The sequence below is a fragment of the Rhinolophus sinicus genome, linkage group LG06 (assembly GCF_036562045.2).
Source record: "Rhinolophus sinicus isolate RSC01 linkage group LG06, ASM3656204v1, whole genome shotgun sequence".
In the NCBI taxonomy this organism is placed as follows: Eukaryota; Metazoa; Chordata; class Mammalia; order Chiroptera; family Rhinolophidae; genus Rhinolophus; species Rhinolophus sinicus.
This window is the reverse complement of record NC_133756.1, coordinates 157,708,633-157,722,167: the sequence shown is the minus strand read 5'-3', so window position 1 is coordinate 157,722,167 and position 13,535 is coordinate 157,708,633. Positions and strand designations below refer to the sequence as shown.

General features: G+C 58.7%; 1 protein-coding gene across 6 annotated transcripts in view; it reads right to left on the bottom strand.

Moving 5' to 3' along the window:
- The window catches only part of DAGLA (diacylglycerol lipase alpha), a 61,501-nt gene that overhangs the window by 24,847 nt on the left and 23,119 nt on the right, over positions 1 to 13,535 (bottom strand). For 5 of the 6 annotated variants that reach the window (XM_019754062.2, XM_019754065.2, XM_074336475.1 and 2 more), the window contains 2 exons: positions 632 to 770; positions 39 to 250 (listed from right to left, as the gene is read on the bottom strand). In XM_019754062.2, coding sequence (XP_019609621.2) covers positions 39 to 250; positions 632 to 726 — 307 coding nt within the window. In that variant the 5' untranslated portion in view covers positions 727 to 770. Of the gene's footprint in view, positions 1 to 38; positions 251 to 631; positions 771 to 1,820; positions 2,151 to 13,535 lie in introns of those variants that run through there. The other variant, XM_019754064.2, reaches the window with a different exon arrangement.

The window sequence follows — 13,535 nt, the reverse complement described above, 5'->3', positions numbered from 1 at the left end:
GTCCAGAGCAGCCCCCACCCAAGGCGGGTGGCCCTTACCCAGGCGCACGTAGAGCACGTACTGCATGGACTCGCGGGGCTCCGTGTAGAGGATGCCCCCACGCATGCTCAGCCAGATGATGGCCATCTCGGCGATCATGCAGCTCAGCAGAATGCCCAGGTAGCCGCGGCCGTGGTCCACCAGGTTCAAGGAGCAGGCCTCGTGCGGGTTGTAGACCAGGCCGAACAGCACCACGGACAGGATCACAAACCTGGGGGGACGCACACGTGAGGGGCCGGCAGCCTGCACACCTCCCACGGCCCTGCCCAGGCTGGATGCAGTGGGTACAGGACCACTGTCTACCTAGCATCCTTTGAGGACACGGGCTGTCAGGGACAGGGAAGCAAGGGTGGGGAGCCCGGCTGCCAGCTGTGGAGAGACAGCAGCGGCAGCTCTACCCAGCGCTGGGTCCGGTGTGGTGGTGGTGAAGTGGGGTCCCTGGGCTCCATCGGGTATCACCTAAGGGACTGTATGTTTCAGGCACCTCCTGCTGGAAGCTGGGAGCATGACCGGGTCAGAAGAGCTGGCTGGAAAGCCTCCTTCTAGTCCTTTCTCCTCAGACCCAGGCTGGCGGCGTGGCCCCAAGACTCACCAGGTGGTGTGCAGGAGGAAGAGGAAGATGGCTGGCAGGACGAGGTCATCGCTGCCCACAGACCAGCGCCGCCGGAATACCACGATCCCGGGCATGGCTGGTGGCTCTGCGGAGGCTCAGCGGGCCTGGTGCTCACCTCCTGAAAGAGAGCAGAGGGCCCTGTGGCTGCCTGGGCTACCATTGCACTCTGACCAGGTGTGCCCAGCAGCACAGGCATCTCTGCAGCCCTCACAGCCCAAAAGCTTCCAGGCTCCTGGAGATGCTGACCCATCCCTGGGCAGGACACACGTCTGTCCTATCCATCCCCAGAGCTAACATAAAGGACCTCTGCAGCTAGACCCTAACTTCAGCCTTACCCCTGAAGTCTCTCCAGCCCCTAAGACTGGCACTGGCCCTTTGGGATTGACTCTGCCTGGGGTTACCCCAACAGTGGTTTGTCAACTCCATTAAAGGCCTGGGCTCACCCCCTGCCTCCCCCAGCCTTCCTGCTGCCTTTCCTCAAGGAGACCTGGCCCAGGGCACACAGTCCTTGGGGGTAGGGTGGGGGCTTCCAAGACCAAGCATGAGCCTACCCCCTGCACAAGCTGGGCAGGGCAGGTGGAAGGCTGAAGGCCTTGGGGGAGCTGGGGGTAAGGGCACGGCAAGCATACAGGTGGGAGTGCCCAGCACATAGTACGTGCTCAGTAAATATTTGTTGAATTAGGTCTTCATTTTCTCGCTTTGTTAGAACCCTGGGAGCATGCTCTAGGACTTGTTTTTGCACCCACCAGACAGAACTCCCAACCAAAGCTACGCCTCTTGGTAGGGAAGGGCATGGTTGAGACCAGGGTCAAGAGCATGACTGGGGAACCCAGCCCCCCTTCTGGAGGGGCAGTGGGCGAGCCCTGAAGAGTAATCCACCCTCCCGGCAACCATACCTTCCATGCCCACCCTGAGCCAAGCAGCCTTACTGCCCAGTTCCCAACTCTCTGAAGTCAGAGTTCAAACTAGCCCCAGGCAAGCTAAGAAGTGCCCAGGAACTGGGGCCCCACTCCCCAGAGCCTGGGGAACAAGGGTAATGGAGCAGACCAGGCGACCCCAATGAGGGGCTCCAGGGTACCCCTGCACTGAACTATGCAGAGGAACCCCTGCTGCAGAGGGCTGGGTGCCCCACTGGTGGGCAGCTGCCCCCAGGCCGACAGAGGCTTACATGGCACCCGGTCCAGGGGCAGGTGGCAAGTCCTCCTCTCCCTGAGATGGCTCCAGGGAAAACGAGTATCTGCGGGAACCGGCATCACTCGGAAAAGAAGCTGGCAACTCCCCCAGCTGGTGGGCACGGCCGTCAGGGTGGGCCAGGAGATGTGGGGCCGCCGGCATGCCCAGTCTGGCCCGTCTTCGTCTCCCTCTCCCCGGTGCAGCCACTGCATCCAGCCACCACCGAGCTGCTCCAGCAGAGCTGGTGGCCTGGCAGGCGGGCTGGCGGGCTAGCCTGCCGGGGTCGTGCCTACTCCCCCCCACCCTCAGGAAGTGACATCATCCCACTCCCTCCAAGGAGGAGTCGGAGCACGGATTCTGGGAAGCAAGACAGATGGAGAGCACAGGAGCCGCGTCGTGGGGTGGCCAGGAACGGGGTCTGGGACTGCCGGGGGCTGGGGCTCCAGTGTTGTGTCTGTGACAAGTGACTGACAGCACCAGCTTCAGTGAGAAAGAACGGGACAGGAGGGGCCAGGACACAGCGGGTGGCAGCAGGGCTGGGGCAGGACAGAGCTGCCAACAACTGGGGTTTTGCCACAGTTCGCTACAGCCCCTCCCTGTCTCCAGGGGGCTCTCAGAGAGTAAGGTGGAGCATGGGGTCGGCTCCGGGGACCCCCACACATGAAAGGAATGACAGAGGTGCGGGGCCAGCCTGGTCCCAGCAGGTGTTGTAGCTCCGCCTCAGAGGAAAGGGAGCAGCAGCCCCTCAGCAGGTAAGGACCCTGCCCCCGCCAACAGCCCAGAATATCTGATTCTCAGGTATGCGTGGGGGGGGGCTCCCAATCGCCTCTCACCCCCACTCTTAACCTCTTGTTCAACTCACATGTACCATTCACGCACCACCCTCAGCCTCACACGCAGCCCCATGCGTGCACGTGGCCCTGCCCTCCCTGCTCTCAGGCAGAACTGGGGCCACAGGTGCAGAGGTGGCTGAAGATCTGTCGAGACACTGGAATGACACGGTCAGGGTCAGCCTCTGCCCGTAGCCTGCGGCCAGCAGCCGTGGTCAGTGCCGGTGCCCATCTCGACCACGACGGCCATAGTGGGTGCCCTGTGACAGGCCTGGGGACCACCACCCAATGTGTGACTTACTAGCTGTGCCTCAGTTTCCTCATTTGTAAAATGTTGATTATCCCCACCTGCTAAAGTTCTGGTGAGGACCCTACCCGAGCTGGAAAACGCCGGTCTTAGGGTCTTAGCAGGGTGTGTGAACCCCTGCTGGCCCAGCTGCTCCTCCCCCGACTGGGCCAGTGGGTTCTCCAGCTGCTCACCAACAGGTCACTGTCTAGGGTGGGGGTGACGGGGCCTGTGCTGCTGCTGGGGAGGAGGATGGGACAACTCCAGTCCATGCGGATTCATAAATCTCAGGGCTGCTATTTTTAAGGGCCTGAAAGACGCCCTTTCTCTCGAGACCCCAGCCCTTCACAATGGGGGCCTGTTCCCCTGCTGGAGATGTGATTTCATCTGGAGGAAATGTCTCAGGAGTGGGGAGGACAGAGGCCACTTCCTGGTCTGGGGCTGCCACAAAGCACCTCCTCTGGCTCCCCTCCCCAGGGCACAAGGTCAGTACCATCCAACAAGCACAGTGGGTGGACACACAGCCTCCCCCTCCTCACCCCAGACCAGTGGCCCTTCCAGGGCAGGGGTGGTGCCCCCTCCAGCAGGGGGTAACAGGGGCACTGCTGGGGGCTCCCCATGCCTCTGAACAGGCCCCCCCCCGCCCAGGCAGATGTGAATGAGATGTCAGGACCCCCCTCACATGGACGGGATGACTTAAGCGGTCCTAGGGGGCCCCTTACTTCCCCCACGCACAAAACCCAATTTCCCTGCTGATGATTCAGGCCCCTGGGTTAAGTATTAACCATTCTGGGAGTTCCTCTTTCTAAAAATGCAAAACTCTTCTTAAAAATACACAAGCTGTCCCCTACTTTAAAAACCTTCCTGGCTCCCTGTGGACTGTAGGATAAAGTCCAAGCCCCTCAGACAATGGCTAAGGGCCTTTCAGTCCTCAGCAGGCAGGCTGTGCAATCTTGGGCAGGTGCCTTACCCTCTCTGAGTCTTGGAGCAGAAGATACTCCCTAACCCCTGGAGACAGATTCCAGCATCTCACCCTCAGCCAGGGAGTTCCTTCTGGCTGGGGAGGTGCTCCAGCTTCTTTTCACACTGCCCCACCCTCCTTTTCTGATCCCTCCCAAACTTGCTGCTCTCCAAAATCAGCTCACTGTAAGGTTCCAGTCTTTGTTTACCCCAGATCCTCCGCCAGGCAAAACCTACTCATCTTTCTAGGCCCCCAAATCACCTCCTCTTTGAAACCCTCCCTGACAGCCCCCTGCCACTTCGCCCTTCTCAGGCAGTACTTGCCGCCCCTCAGGGGATTCCGGGACCCTCACTCCAGTGCAGCCCTAGGAAGGAACACTGTCTTACAGTAACCTTGCTGATTCCTTGCTGCCTATCCCAGCCCCAGCTCAACCCAGAGTCCCTGAGGGCCCGGCCTTACAGTGTCTTTCATCGTCACACCCCACCTCAAGACCCTGGTTTCAGCGTGAGTACATCCAACTTCAAACCCAGCCCCTCTCCTCACAAGCAGCCTTGGCTGCCCCAAACCACCACTCCATCCCCCTGAAGCAGGCCCAAGCTCCCCCTGGGGAAGCTCCCTCCCGTTATAAAAAAGGGTTTTCTTAGCTCACACACTTGGCTTTTTGGGAAATGCCCCACCCCAGCGCCTCTCCTGCCCATTCAGGGAAACCACATCCCCTCCTCTGGCTATCTTAACTATCACAGGGCATCAGTGTCTTCATCTGCAGAACACGGACACCACCCCTCAGGAGGCTGTGGGGAGAACTGAATGGGATGACGTCACTAGGAGGTTTGCACAGGCCCTGGCAGACCCAAGCTGCTACTCGTGGTGGCCATCATGTTAATGGAGCTCCTGAGGGGCTTTCTGGAAACTTCTTGGCAGGGGGTCTGCGATGGGGTGCTGGGACTGTGATGCCGCTCATGAGTGGCTCCCACTGAGGGGTAGGGCTGGACTGAGCAGATACAAGCCCTGACCAGGCAACATGCACCCGCCGTGGGCCTCGGGGGCGGCTGGCTAACACGCCCCGAGCTGGGCCTCATCCCCTGATCCCAAGGTCCCCTTGCGCAAGGCCCTGGGAGTTTTCAGGGAGAAGAGCCCCTCGGTAGTAGGTTGTAGCTGATGGGGTGCCAATAGCTCCCAGGAGAGGGAGGAGGGCGTGGGCTGCTGCATCCGCCCTCCAGATGGCCCAGCAGGGACTTCCGGCCATGTGGGAGATGGGAGGTCACGCTGCTTGCCTGCACTGGGGCCAGGGCAGTGGAGTCAGGCGGAACCTGGTACCCACAGGGGACAGGATGATGTGCTGTGGGAGATCCCAACAGTGCCACCTCCAGCTTCTAGGTCAGGTGCTGCAGGCACCTGAGCCCAGGGATGGACTAGAGATGGCGCCTGAAGGGATGACAGCCAGGTCCGGGCCACAGGGAGGTGTGTGACATCACTGCCACCTCCTGTGTCAAGAGTCCTGGAGTAATCACCTTCTGTCCTCACAGCAGTGATGTGGGCGACGGCGTCCCTCTCGCTCCTCCTGTTCTAAAACAACTGTGTCTGAGTCCTGACGGTGACCTTGGTCAAGCTACTTCAGCTCGCTGTGCCTCGGGTCCTCATTTCTAAAACGGGGCTAAGAACCGTACCTGCTTCAGAACTGCCACGAGGGTTAAATGAGTCGTATACTTAAGACAGCACCTATCACATAGTAAGTGCTCAGCAAATGCTGGCTCTTCCATTACTGTCACTATTGAAGAACGAGGAGATTGAGGCTCAGAGACTCAGCCCCAATACCTCCCAAGGAGCAGGAGGCGGATCAGGCAGGAGGCACAGGCCCTCCTGCTGCCATCCAAAGCCCAGCTAATGCAGGAATTGCAATTAAAAGGGGCCTCAGAAACAGTCCCGCCACCCCCTTTTATGGGTGAGGAAACTGAGGTTGAGAAAAGCCCCAGAGGCTCCCGAATTTCCCTGCTGACAGTCCCAGAGTCCCTGAGCTGGCCACTCCCTTCTTCCTCATGGCACCCACTCGCACTCCCCAAGAGACACTTCCATTAACAGAGTGTCATCCCAGGGAGCCTGGGCTGATATCTTCTTTTTTGTGCTCTTGAAGATGCATAACCTTCTGGGAAGCCGACAAAATCCACATGAGCTCCCTGGCTAGAGACCAATCTGCAGGAAGGCAGCAACCACTTGCACGGTTTCAGCGTCATCTATGGCTGGCTCTTCACTTCCCGGAGGCAGGGTCCCCATTGCTCTGCAGCTCGGCTGCTGAAGGAGACAAGCCTCTCAGACCCAAGCCCACCTTCCCTGGGTCTCCTGGACCTCTGCCTGCTGAGGCCGGTGACTTGCCCCAGGTCACACAGCCCAGTTCCAGAGCCCGAGTCTTAATCGCTACACGTTGCTTGTGAGGAGCAGGATTTGGCTAAATGCCCCTTTCTAAACCCAAGAGCTGGCTTCAAACATCCCCTTGCACCGTGAGGAGGCAGGGCCTCAGGGCCCATGAAGAGCTCTCTGGTCCTCGTCACACCAAGTGGGAGTGTGGGTATCGCCCCATTTTGCAGATGAGGAAAACTGAGCCCAGGGTTGTTCCACCATCTGTCTTGAGGTGAGTGGGCTGTGGAGCCCGGAGAGAGCACAGAGCTGAAACTCTATGTGTCACCTCATTCTAGCTTCACCAGCCTGTAGGGGTATTACCTCACAGCTTTTCAGCTGAGGAAACTGAGGCTCAGAGAGGCGCCATGTTTACCCAAGGATCATGCAACAAGGACGAGGCAGGGCTGAGATTTCACGCAGCCTCTGTGAGTTACTTGAAAGGAAACAGTCTCTGCCATCAGTCCGACTCCTTATTCCCACGCACACAGACACAAGATCCAGGCGTCCCTTCCTCTCTGAATGCTTTTCCTTCCCAGGTCTGTGGCCCCACATTGAGGCTGGGCTCTGGAAAGCATCGGAAGAGGGAAGGCAGCAAGAGAGATGACAGAGAGAGCGCACGCGTGGGCCGGGGGCCGAGTGTGCCACCAGCCTGTGCCCGGGTGTACTCCACCCAAGTTAGGGGCTGAAAGCTGTTGCTTTTCTCACGTCAGCTGTGCTGGAGCAGAAGGCAGGGCCGGGGCCGGATTTCAGCTCAAGATGGGTCCTCATACGCCCAGGCCCCAGCACTGCAACACTGTGCCTGGTGCAGCTGGGCACAGAGGGGGACACCTCTGCCACTTGCTCCCCTCCGCCCCCAGGGCCTTAGACTCACAAGAAACTTCCCCACCATCCCACCAGGGAAGCACTTCCTACGCCCTTCACTCCAACCCTGTGGGGGGTATGGCTGTGCCCATGTTACAGATGGGGAAACTGAGGCTCCGAGAGGTTAGAGGTTATTTAACCTAGTGAGTGAGGGCCAAGTCAGACTCTGAAGCCAGGTCGTCTCCTGTGTTCTCTCCACATCAATGTGCTTGCTGGCCAGAGCCCCTCCCCATAAAAGAGCAACCTGGGGACAGGGCGTAAAGTTCAGGAAAGATGCTGAAAAGAAGCAACCCCAAGTACTGGGGGCCATGCCTACAGCCATCCTGGGCTAAACCCAGAAATAGCTCCAACAATTATTCTATCACATGTTTGTGTGTGTGTGTGTGTGTGTGTGTGTGTGTGTGTGTGTGTGTTTTAATCCTTCTATGTACTGCAGCAAGTAGTTCATGAATATTACCTCCTTTAATCCTTCTAACAACCCTATGAGGTAAGTGCTATTCTTATCCCCATTTTACTGATGAGGAAACTGAGGCCCAGAGAAGTTAAGCAGGCTGCCAGCACCTCCCAAGGAGCCCTCATCAGGGCTCCATTTATCACAGAGTCTCCAGCTTCTTTTCTCACGCTAATTATTTTCCACTCCTCTACCACGGGCAGAATTTGCCATCTGCCACCGGCCCTGTCACTGACACCAGCCAACTCTCTGGGAATCAATTGGGCCCTTTCGTTTCCTGCTAGTTGTTCCAGGAGGGTGGCTGGCTGCTGGGAATGAGGAGGGAGGGCCAGGAGGGCGGCAGACCTTCCCTGATCCTGGGGGGTGGGGGTGGGGGCAGTTTACAGCAGGGCTCACTTAGCAGGGCTAGAATGGACCTGTTTCCAATAGCGGAAGGGATTCCCCAGGTTCTGGCCAGGCCAGGTTTTGTTTCTGAATTATTCCTTGGAGATTGTTTATTTTCCTGAAACTAAGAATGGGCCCTTGTCCCACACTCATTCTGGTGCCCTGGGGCAGAGGTACCCTGGAGCAGCCCGGAGGGGCAGGCTTGGCTGGCCTCCTGATGAGTGATGCCCCACCGCCTGGGTGTCCAAGCTCCGGGTGATTTCGTCCTGCCTGTCTGTGGAGAGGACATAGGCAGGCAGGCACCCATTCCGGCTTTGTTTCTATCTGTTTCTATTCTTCCTTTCTATGCTGCTCCTGTGATCTTCTCACGTCCCCTCATGCTCTAGCACATCCTTACCCGCTCTCCGCAGGAACCCTCCCTCTCTGGAATGTGCAGACCTGAAGGCGGAGGCCTCCTGCGAGCCCACTGCTGCCTTTCCTGGGCCCTGGAGTGGGGCAGCTTTGGGTTTGAATCTTGGTTCCATCACTTCTAGTGGTCTGTGACCTTCGCTTCTCTGAGCCTCAGTTTCCTCATCTGCAAAATGGGATAATGAAGGTACCTGCTTCATAGGGAGTCATGAGAAGTAAATGAAATAAAGCACATTATACACTCGCCTCCTAGGAAGTATCAGTTGCCATCATTATTATTTATTAATCATCTCTCCTGAGATGCTCAGATCTTTTCCTCACTGCCCCCCAGGAGTGGCGGGGTGATAATCTCTCTGCGATCTGAGTCAACCTTCCCAAACAGAAAGGCGCTTCTCTGTATCTGTGGTGACCAGGCTGACCCACTCCTGGCCAACCTGCTCAGGCAGGGATGACCTGATCTATCTTCTCAGACAGGGACGGCGTCATCTCCTAGGAGCCCATCTGCCCAGGCTGGGGCTTTGCTGGCCCTGCCTCCCTATTCCACAACGAGCCAGTGAGGTGGGAATCACCTTCCCACAGGTCAGCTTGGACTACGGAGTTCAGCCCAAGGCCACACCTGTGCCCTGCTGGAATGCCCCACGTCGCTCTGTGTCTGAGATTCAGGGTGTCTATCGCAGGCCCCATCCCAGCTCAAACGCCGGACGCCCGAGGAGCAGTGGCTCACTGCTCATGCCCATCTTCCCATTCCAGCATCCTAAACCCCACCCCACCCCACTGCCCACCCCCAGCCTACCCCAGGGCCTCTTCTCTTCTGTGACCCACTTGCTGGGAGCCCCTACCAGGTGGTAAATCATCAGTGCTCTGGCTGCTTCTCAGAGCTTCCCCAGAAGAGACTTCCAGGCCCAAGTGCTGGCAACACCTCCTGGAGGAATTAGCACCTTCCACTTCATTAGGGGCCCCCCAATGCCGCTGTTAATGAGGACACTAAGCGGCAAACCTAGCCTGACACCTCCCCTCTGGAAGCCCCACCCACACGCCCAGCGTACCCTGTGCCACCAAGATCCTGTCGCGCCTCTTCACGATATGGGCCGGGCCTCAGGGTCTGACCTGCACTGGGGGAAATGCCTCCCAGGCTCCGGGAGGCTGCATGGCCCCCAGATCCACAGAGGGGCCACCTCCCTGGGCAGCGTGGCCATCTAGGGCACAGGTCTGCATCTTGAGCTATTGGGTTTCACTTCGACCATTCCCTGGGCATCGCAGAAGCAGGCAGGGATCGAGTGACTGCGTAACAGGAGCTCTTTCCCAGGGGAGGCGGTTCACAGAGTTCCCGTATGTGGCAGAAAGGGCCAACGTCCCCTGCCCCAACAGAGCACAGGTGGAGGTGGGCATGTAAGCCCAGGCCCCACTCTCGGTGGCCCTCCTCTCCTGCGCCCAATGAAGGGATGTCAGTGCTCCTCAAAGGGGGTTTCTGGGAACCCTCAGGCACCCCCAGATGAGGAGAGGTGGTCATAGCAGGCTGGGGTCATAACAGCAGGTGGTCAGTCGGAGAAGCTTTTAGCATTTACACATTGGGGTTGCTTATAACACTGTGTTCGAACTAAACAGTTTCAGTGCTTAAAAACGTTTGCAAGGCTCTGGCAGGACGACCTCTCGGGTCCATCTGGCCTTGACTTTTAGAGTTCCACTTGCTGTTTCAGTTCAAGTTGACTGAGGACAGGACCTTGGGGCTCTGGGCAACAGCCCAAGCTAGATTGACCATCACTCATATCTCCTGCCCTGGCCTGAGCCATGAGGACAAAAAACCCTAAGCCAGGAGCTCAGAGACCGGGGCCCATGGCTGACTGTCCCTCACACACCCCACTCCAACCCATCTCCCCGGGCGTGACAAAGCTGGACCGAAGCACAAGTGAACATAGGCCTCCAAGAAGGGGAAGCTCAGAGGCCCTCTGCCGCTGGGTGGACAGTGCAGACCCAGCTTCTGTCCTAGTGCCTCTCTGTTCAGATATCCACTGAGCCACACGACGTTCAAAGTACAATGCAGAGGCTACTCCCCAGGACGAATCAACTACTGCATCCTCGTCTGTAAAACAGGATGGTGGTGACAGCACTTCCCTCATGGGGCTGCTATGAGGACAAAGTGAGTTCCAAGTTGTAAAGTGCTGAGAGCAGAGTCTGGCACAGAGCGGGTGCTCAGAAGCATCAGCTACACACACACACAGTTTACACTTTTAATTAAGTAAATCCCCTCCTCAAAAGCAAAGTATGGCTCCTGAACGCCCTTTACAGAAGACTAAAACACCCAGCCACGACCTATAAGCTCTCCACCAACCATTGCCCTCCCATCTGTCATAGGCAAGCCCACTTCCTGCTCCCAGCTACGTCTCCCACCTGTGGGGGCTTCCTCCTCTCCAGACACCCCGCTCACTTCAGGGGGTGCTCCCTGGGGAAGCTCGGCCTGCCCCCAGTTGGCCGGAAGCCCCAGCCCTGGTCTATGAGCCCAGTCTCCTGCAGACTCCTGGAGCACCTGCCTCACCTTCTCCGTCACACGGAGACTCCCCAGGAGAAAGCCTCAGCCTCCCCGCCGCCCCCCACTGCTTCTTCTCCAGCCGGGGAGGGGGGTGGACCCAGGGGCTCTGGGAGCAGAGACAGGGAATGGGGGAAACCCAGGAGGGGAGCCCGGGCCTCCACGATGAGGTCAACCCCGTCAGGCCCCTGATAAATGCCAGCTCTCTGCCTATTCATGCCTGGGCAGGACCCAGCGACCTGCTTTGCATCTGGGTAGGTAAAGGCTTGACCTGGGACTCAAGTTTGGTATCATTTTCCTTCCCAGAGGACTCACCCTCATGGCTTGGGGCCCCAGCCTTGTCACATTGTCACTTCTGTGGCCTCTGATTCCTGGCCAGCTCCCTGGGTATGGCAGGAGGTAGGGCTGAGGCCACATGTCCAGCACAGCCCTGGTGACAACGGGCTGGGACTGCTGTCCTCCAGCCCCGAGTGGCACTCCATTACCACCTAACCAGGACACAGCAGGGAGGTAATGGGCATTTGGGGGGCCTCCTCCCAGTCAACCTGGGACAGGTACCTGTGGCCCCATTAAGTGTCTGCTAGTAGCAGGCATGAGGCAGACCTTTCATGACCCCTGCTGGCCCCAGGGAGGTCGGCAAAGCTGCTGGCGACTCCAGGGAATGAACCTTTCCACCAGATCTGACAGGGCCACTGAGAGAGACCAGCAGGGCCAGGCACCGAGTGCTAACAGGATGCCCACCTGGGGCCGAGGGGACAGACAAGGTCCCGGCCAGACTGGCTGAGGCAGAGGCTCCTGCCAGGCAGAAAGTGGCACCTGGTGTCCTCCGAGGCTTGGAGAGGCAGCGTGACAGCACCTGCTCTCTCTGCAGGCCCAGCCCTTCACTGCTGGTCCCAGGCAGACTCTGGAGTGGGGGTGGCGGTGAGGGAGAGAGCGAGGGCTAGGGGACCTGAGGGGGACGGCCTGCGCCATAGCTCCGCTGACTTCTCCATCCTCGGTGGCCGCTGGCTGCTATAAATACCACTCCTGCCTCCTGATGTTGCAGGAGGCGTCCTAGAACTGTGGGTTCTGGGGCCTCCTGGGTGCTCTCCCCCTGCCACTGTTAGGCAGAGCCTGCCTGACCAGAAGATCCTTGCAGCGTGTAAGCCCAACTGACCCAGCTGGGCCTTCGCCAGGAAAACCGCAGCACAGAGGGAGAGCTGCGGCTTCCAAACCCTGAGTCTCCTACGACTGGCATTTCTACCAGCTTCAAGGCAAGTGCTGAGCACGCCGGAGCCCTGAAGAGCAAAGGCCTGGCCAACCTGCAGAGGAGACACAGCCCAAGGCCACTGGCTTGGCCCAGACCACCCACCTCAAGCTCAGGGGCGCATGCTGCAAAGCCACTTGATGCCCCTCCCCTCCCCCACCTTCTCAGCCCCACGATCCGACATTCAACCTGGTTTCCAAACATGTCATCACCCTGGAAGCTTCCCTGGGACACACTCTACTTTGACAGGGGCCCAGTTAGAATGTTTGGCAGCTGTTCATTCTTCCAGTTAGTAGCACACTTCTGAGGGAGCCCTTCCCTCCTTGAGAGACCCAGGTAGGCCCAAGCTCCAAGGCCCAGGCTGGTCTGACCTGGGAGCACAGGACAGGAAGTGGCCATGGGCCTGGCAGTGTGAGGACACCAACCCTCACACATGGCCAGGGCTTGGTTGCGGCTCCCTAGCTTAGGGGAGGGCCAGGATCTGAGAGGGAAAAAGACTAGAAACAGCTCCCGGGGTGGGCACGAGGCGGTATGAACACAGGTGACGTCTAGTTAAAATGAATTGCACGCATGCAGCCATTCTCCATCCATCCAACAAATAATCAGAGAGCCAACTACGGCCAGGGCCGCAGCAACACATTAAGACATGGGGCAGCCCTCACAGAGCCTACAGATGGGAAGGAAAGCGAGGCTTCAAGCTAATCCTCAGACCACAATGAAAAGTTCTGTGACATGTGCTCGGAAGGCGGGGGTCCCATCAGAGCCTGAGCAGGGAGGTGAGGGGCGGCTGCCTGAAGAACAGGGAGCCGGGGCTCAGGCCTGACGGATAAGCAGGAGGAAAGAGGCCACAAGGAGAGGGCAGTAAAGGAACCGTGTGGAGGACACCACTCAGCGTGAGGGCCCACGAGTGAGGACCACGGAGGGTGGAGCAAAGACCAGACCAGCCGGCAGGCGCAGGAGGAGGGCAGAGGTGGAAAGGCTGGTGGGGCCCCGGAGTCGGAGCTTTATCTTGAGAGCAGTGGGAAACTACAGGCCAAGGCCGGCACTGGGGGGAGAGCAGTGGGGGCCCAGACTGAGATTCAGCAGACAATGGTGACAGATGGGATGACGAAGTAAGGGACAGCGTGCTGTCAATGACGTTCAGGCTTGTGGCCCATGCAACTGGACCAGCAGAGGCCAGCACTGGCGTCTGCCCTGGTGCCCTGAGACGTCAGGGGCCGTTACGCCCCTGGAGCACTTCCTGCTCTGGCTCTTTCTGCAGGCAGGACAGGGTGGACAGCGCGCTGGGTGCCCATCCTGGGGGAACGCCATGAGAGCAGAGGAGCAGGGCAGCCTGCCCACCCCCACAGAGAAGTGCCTCCCGAG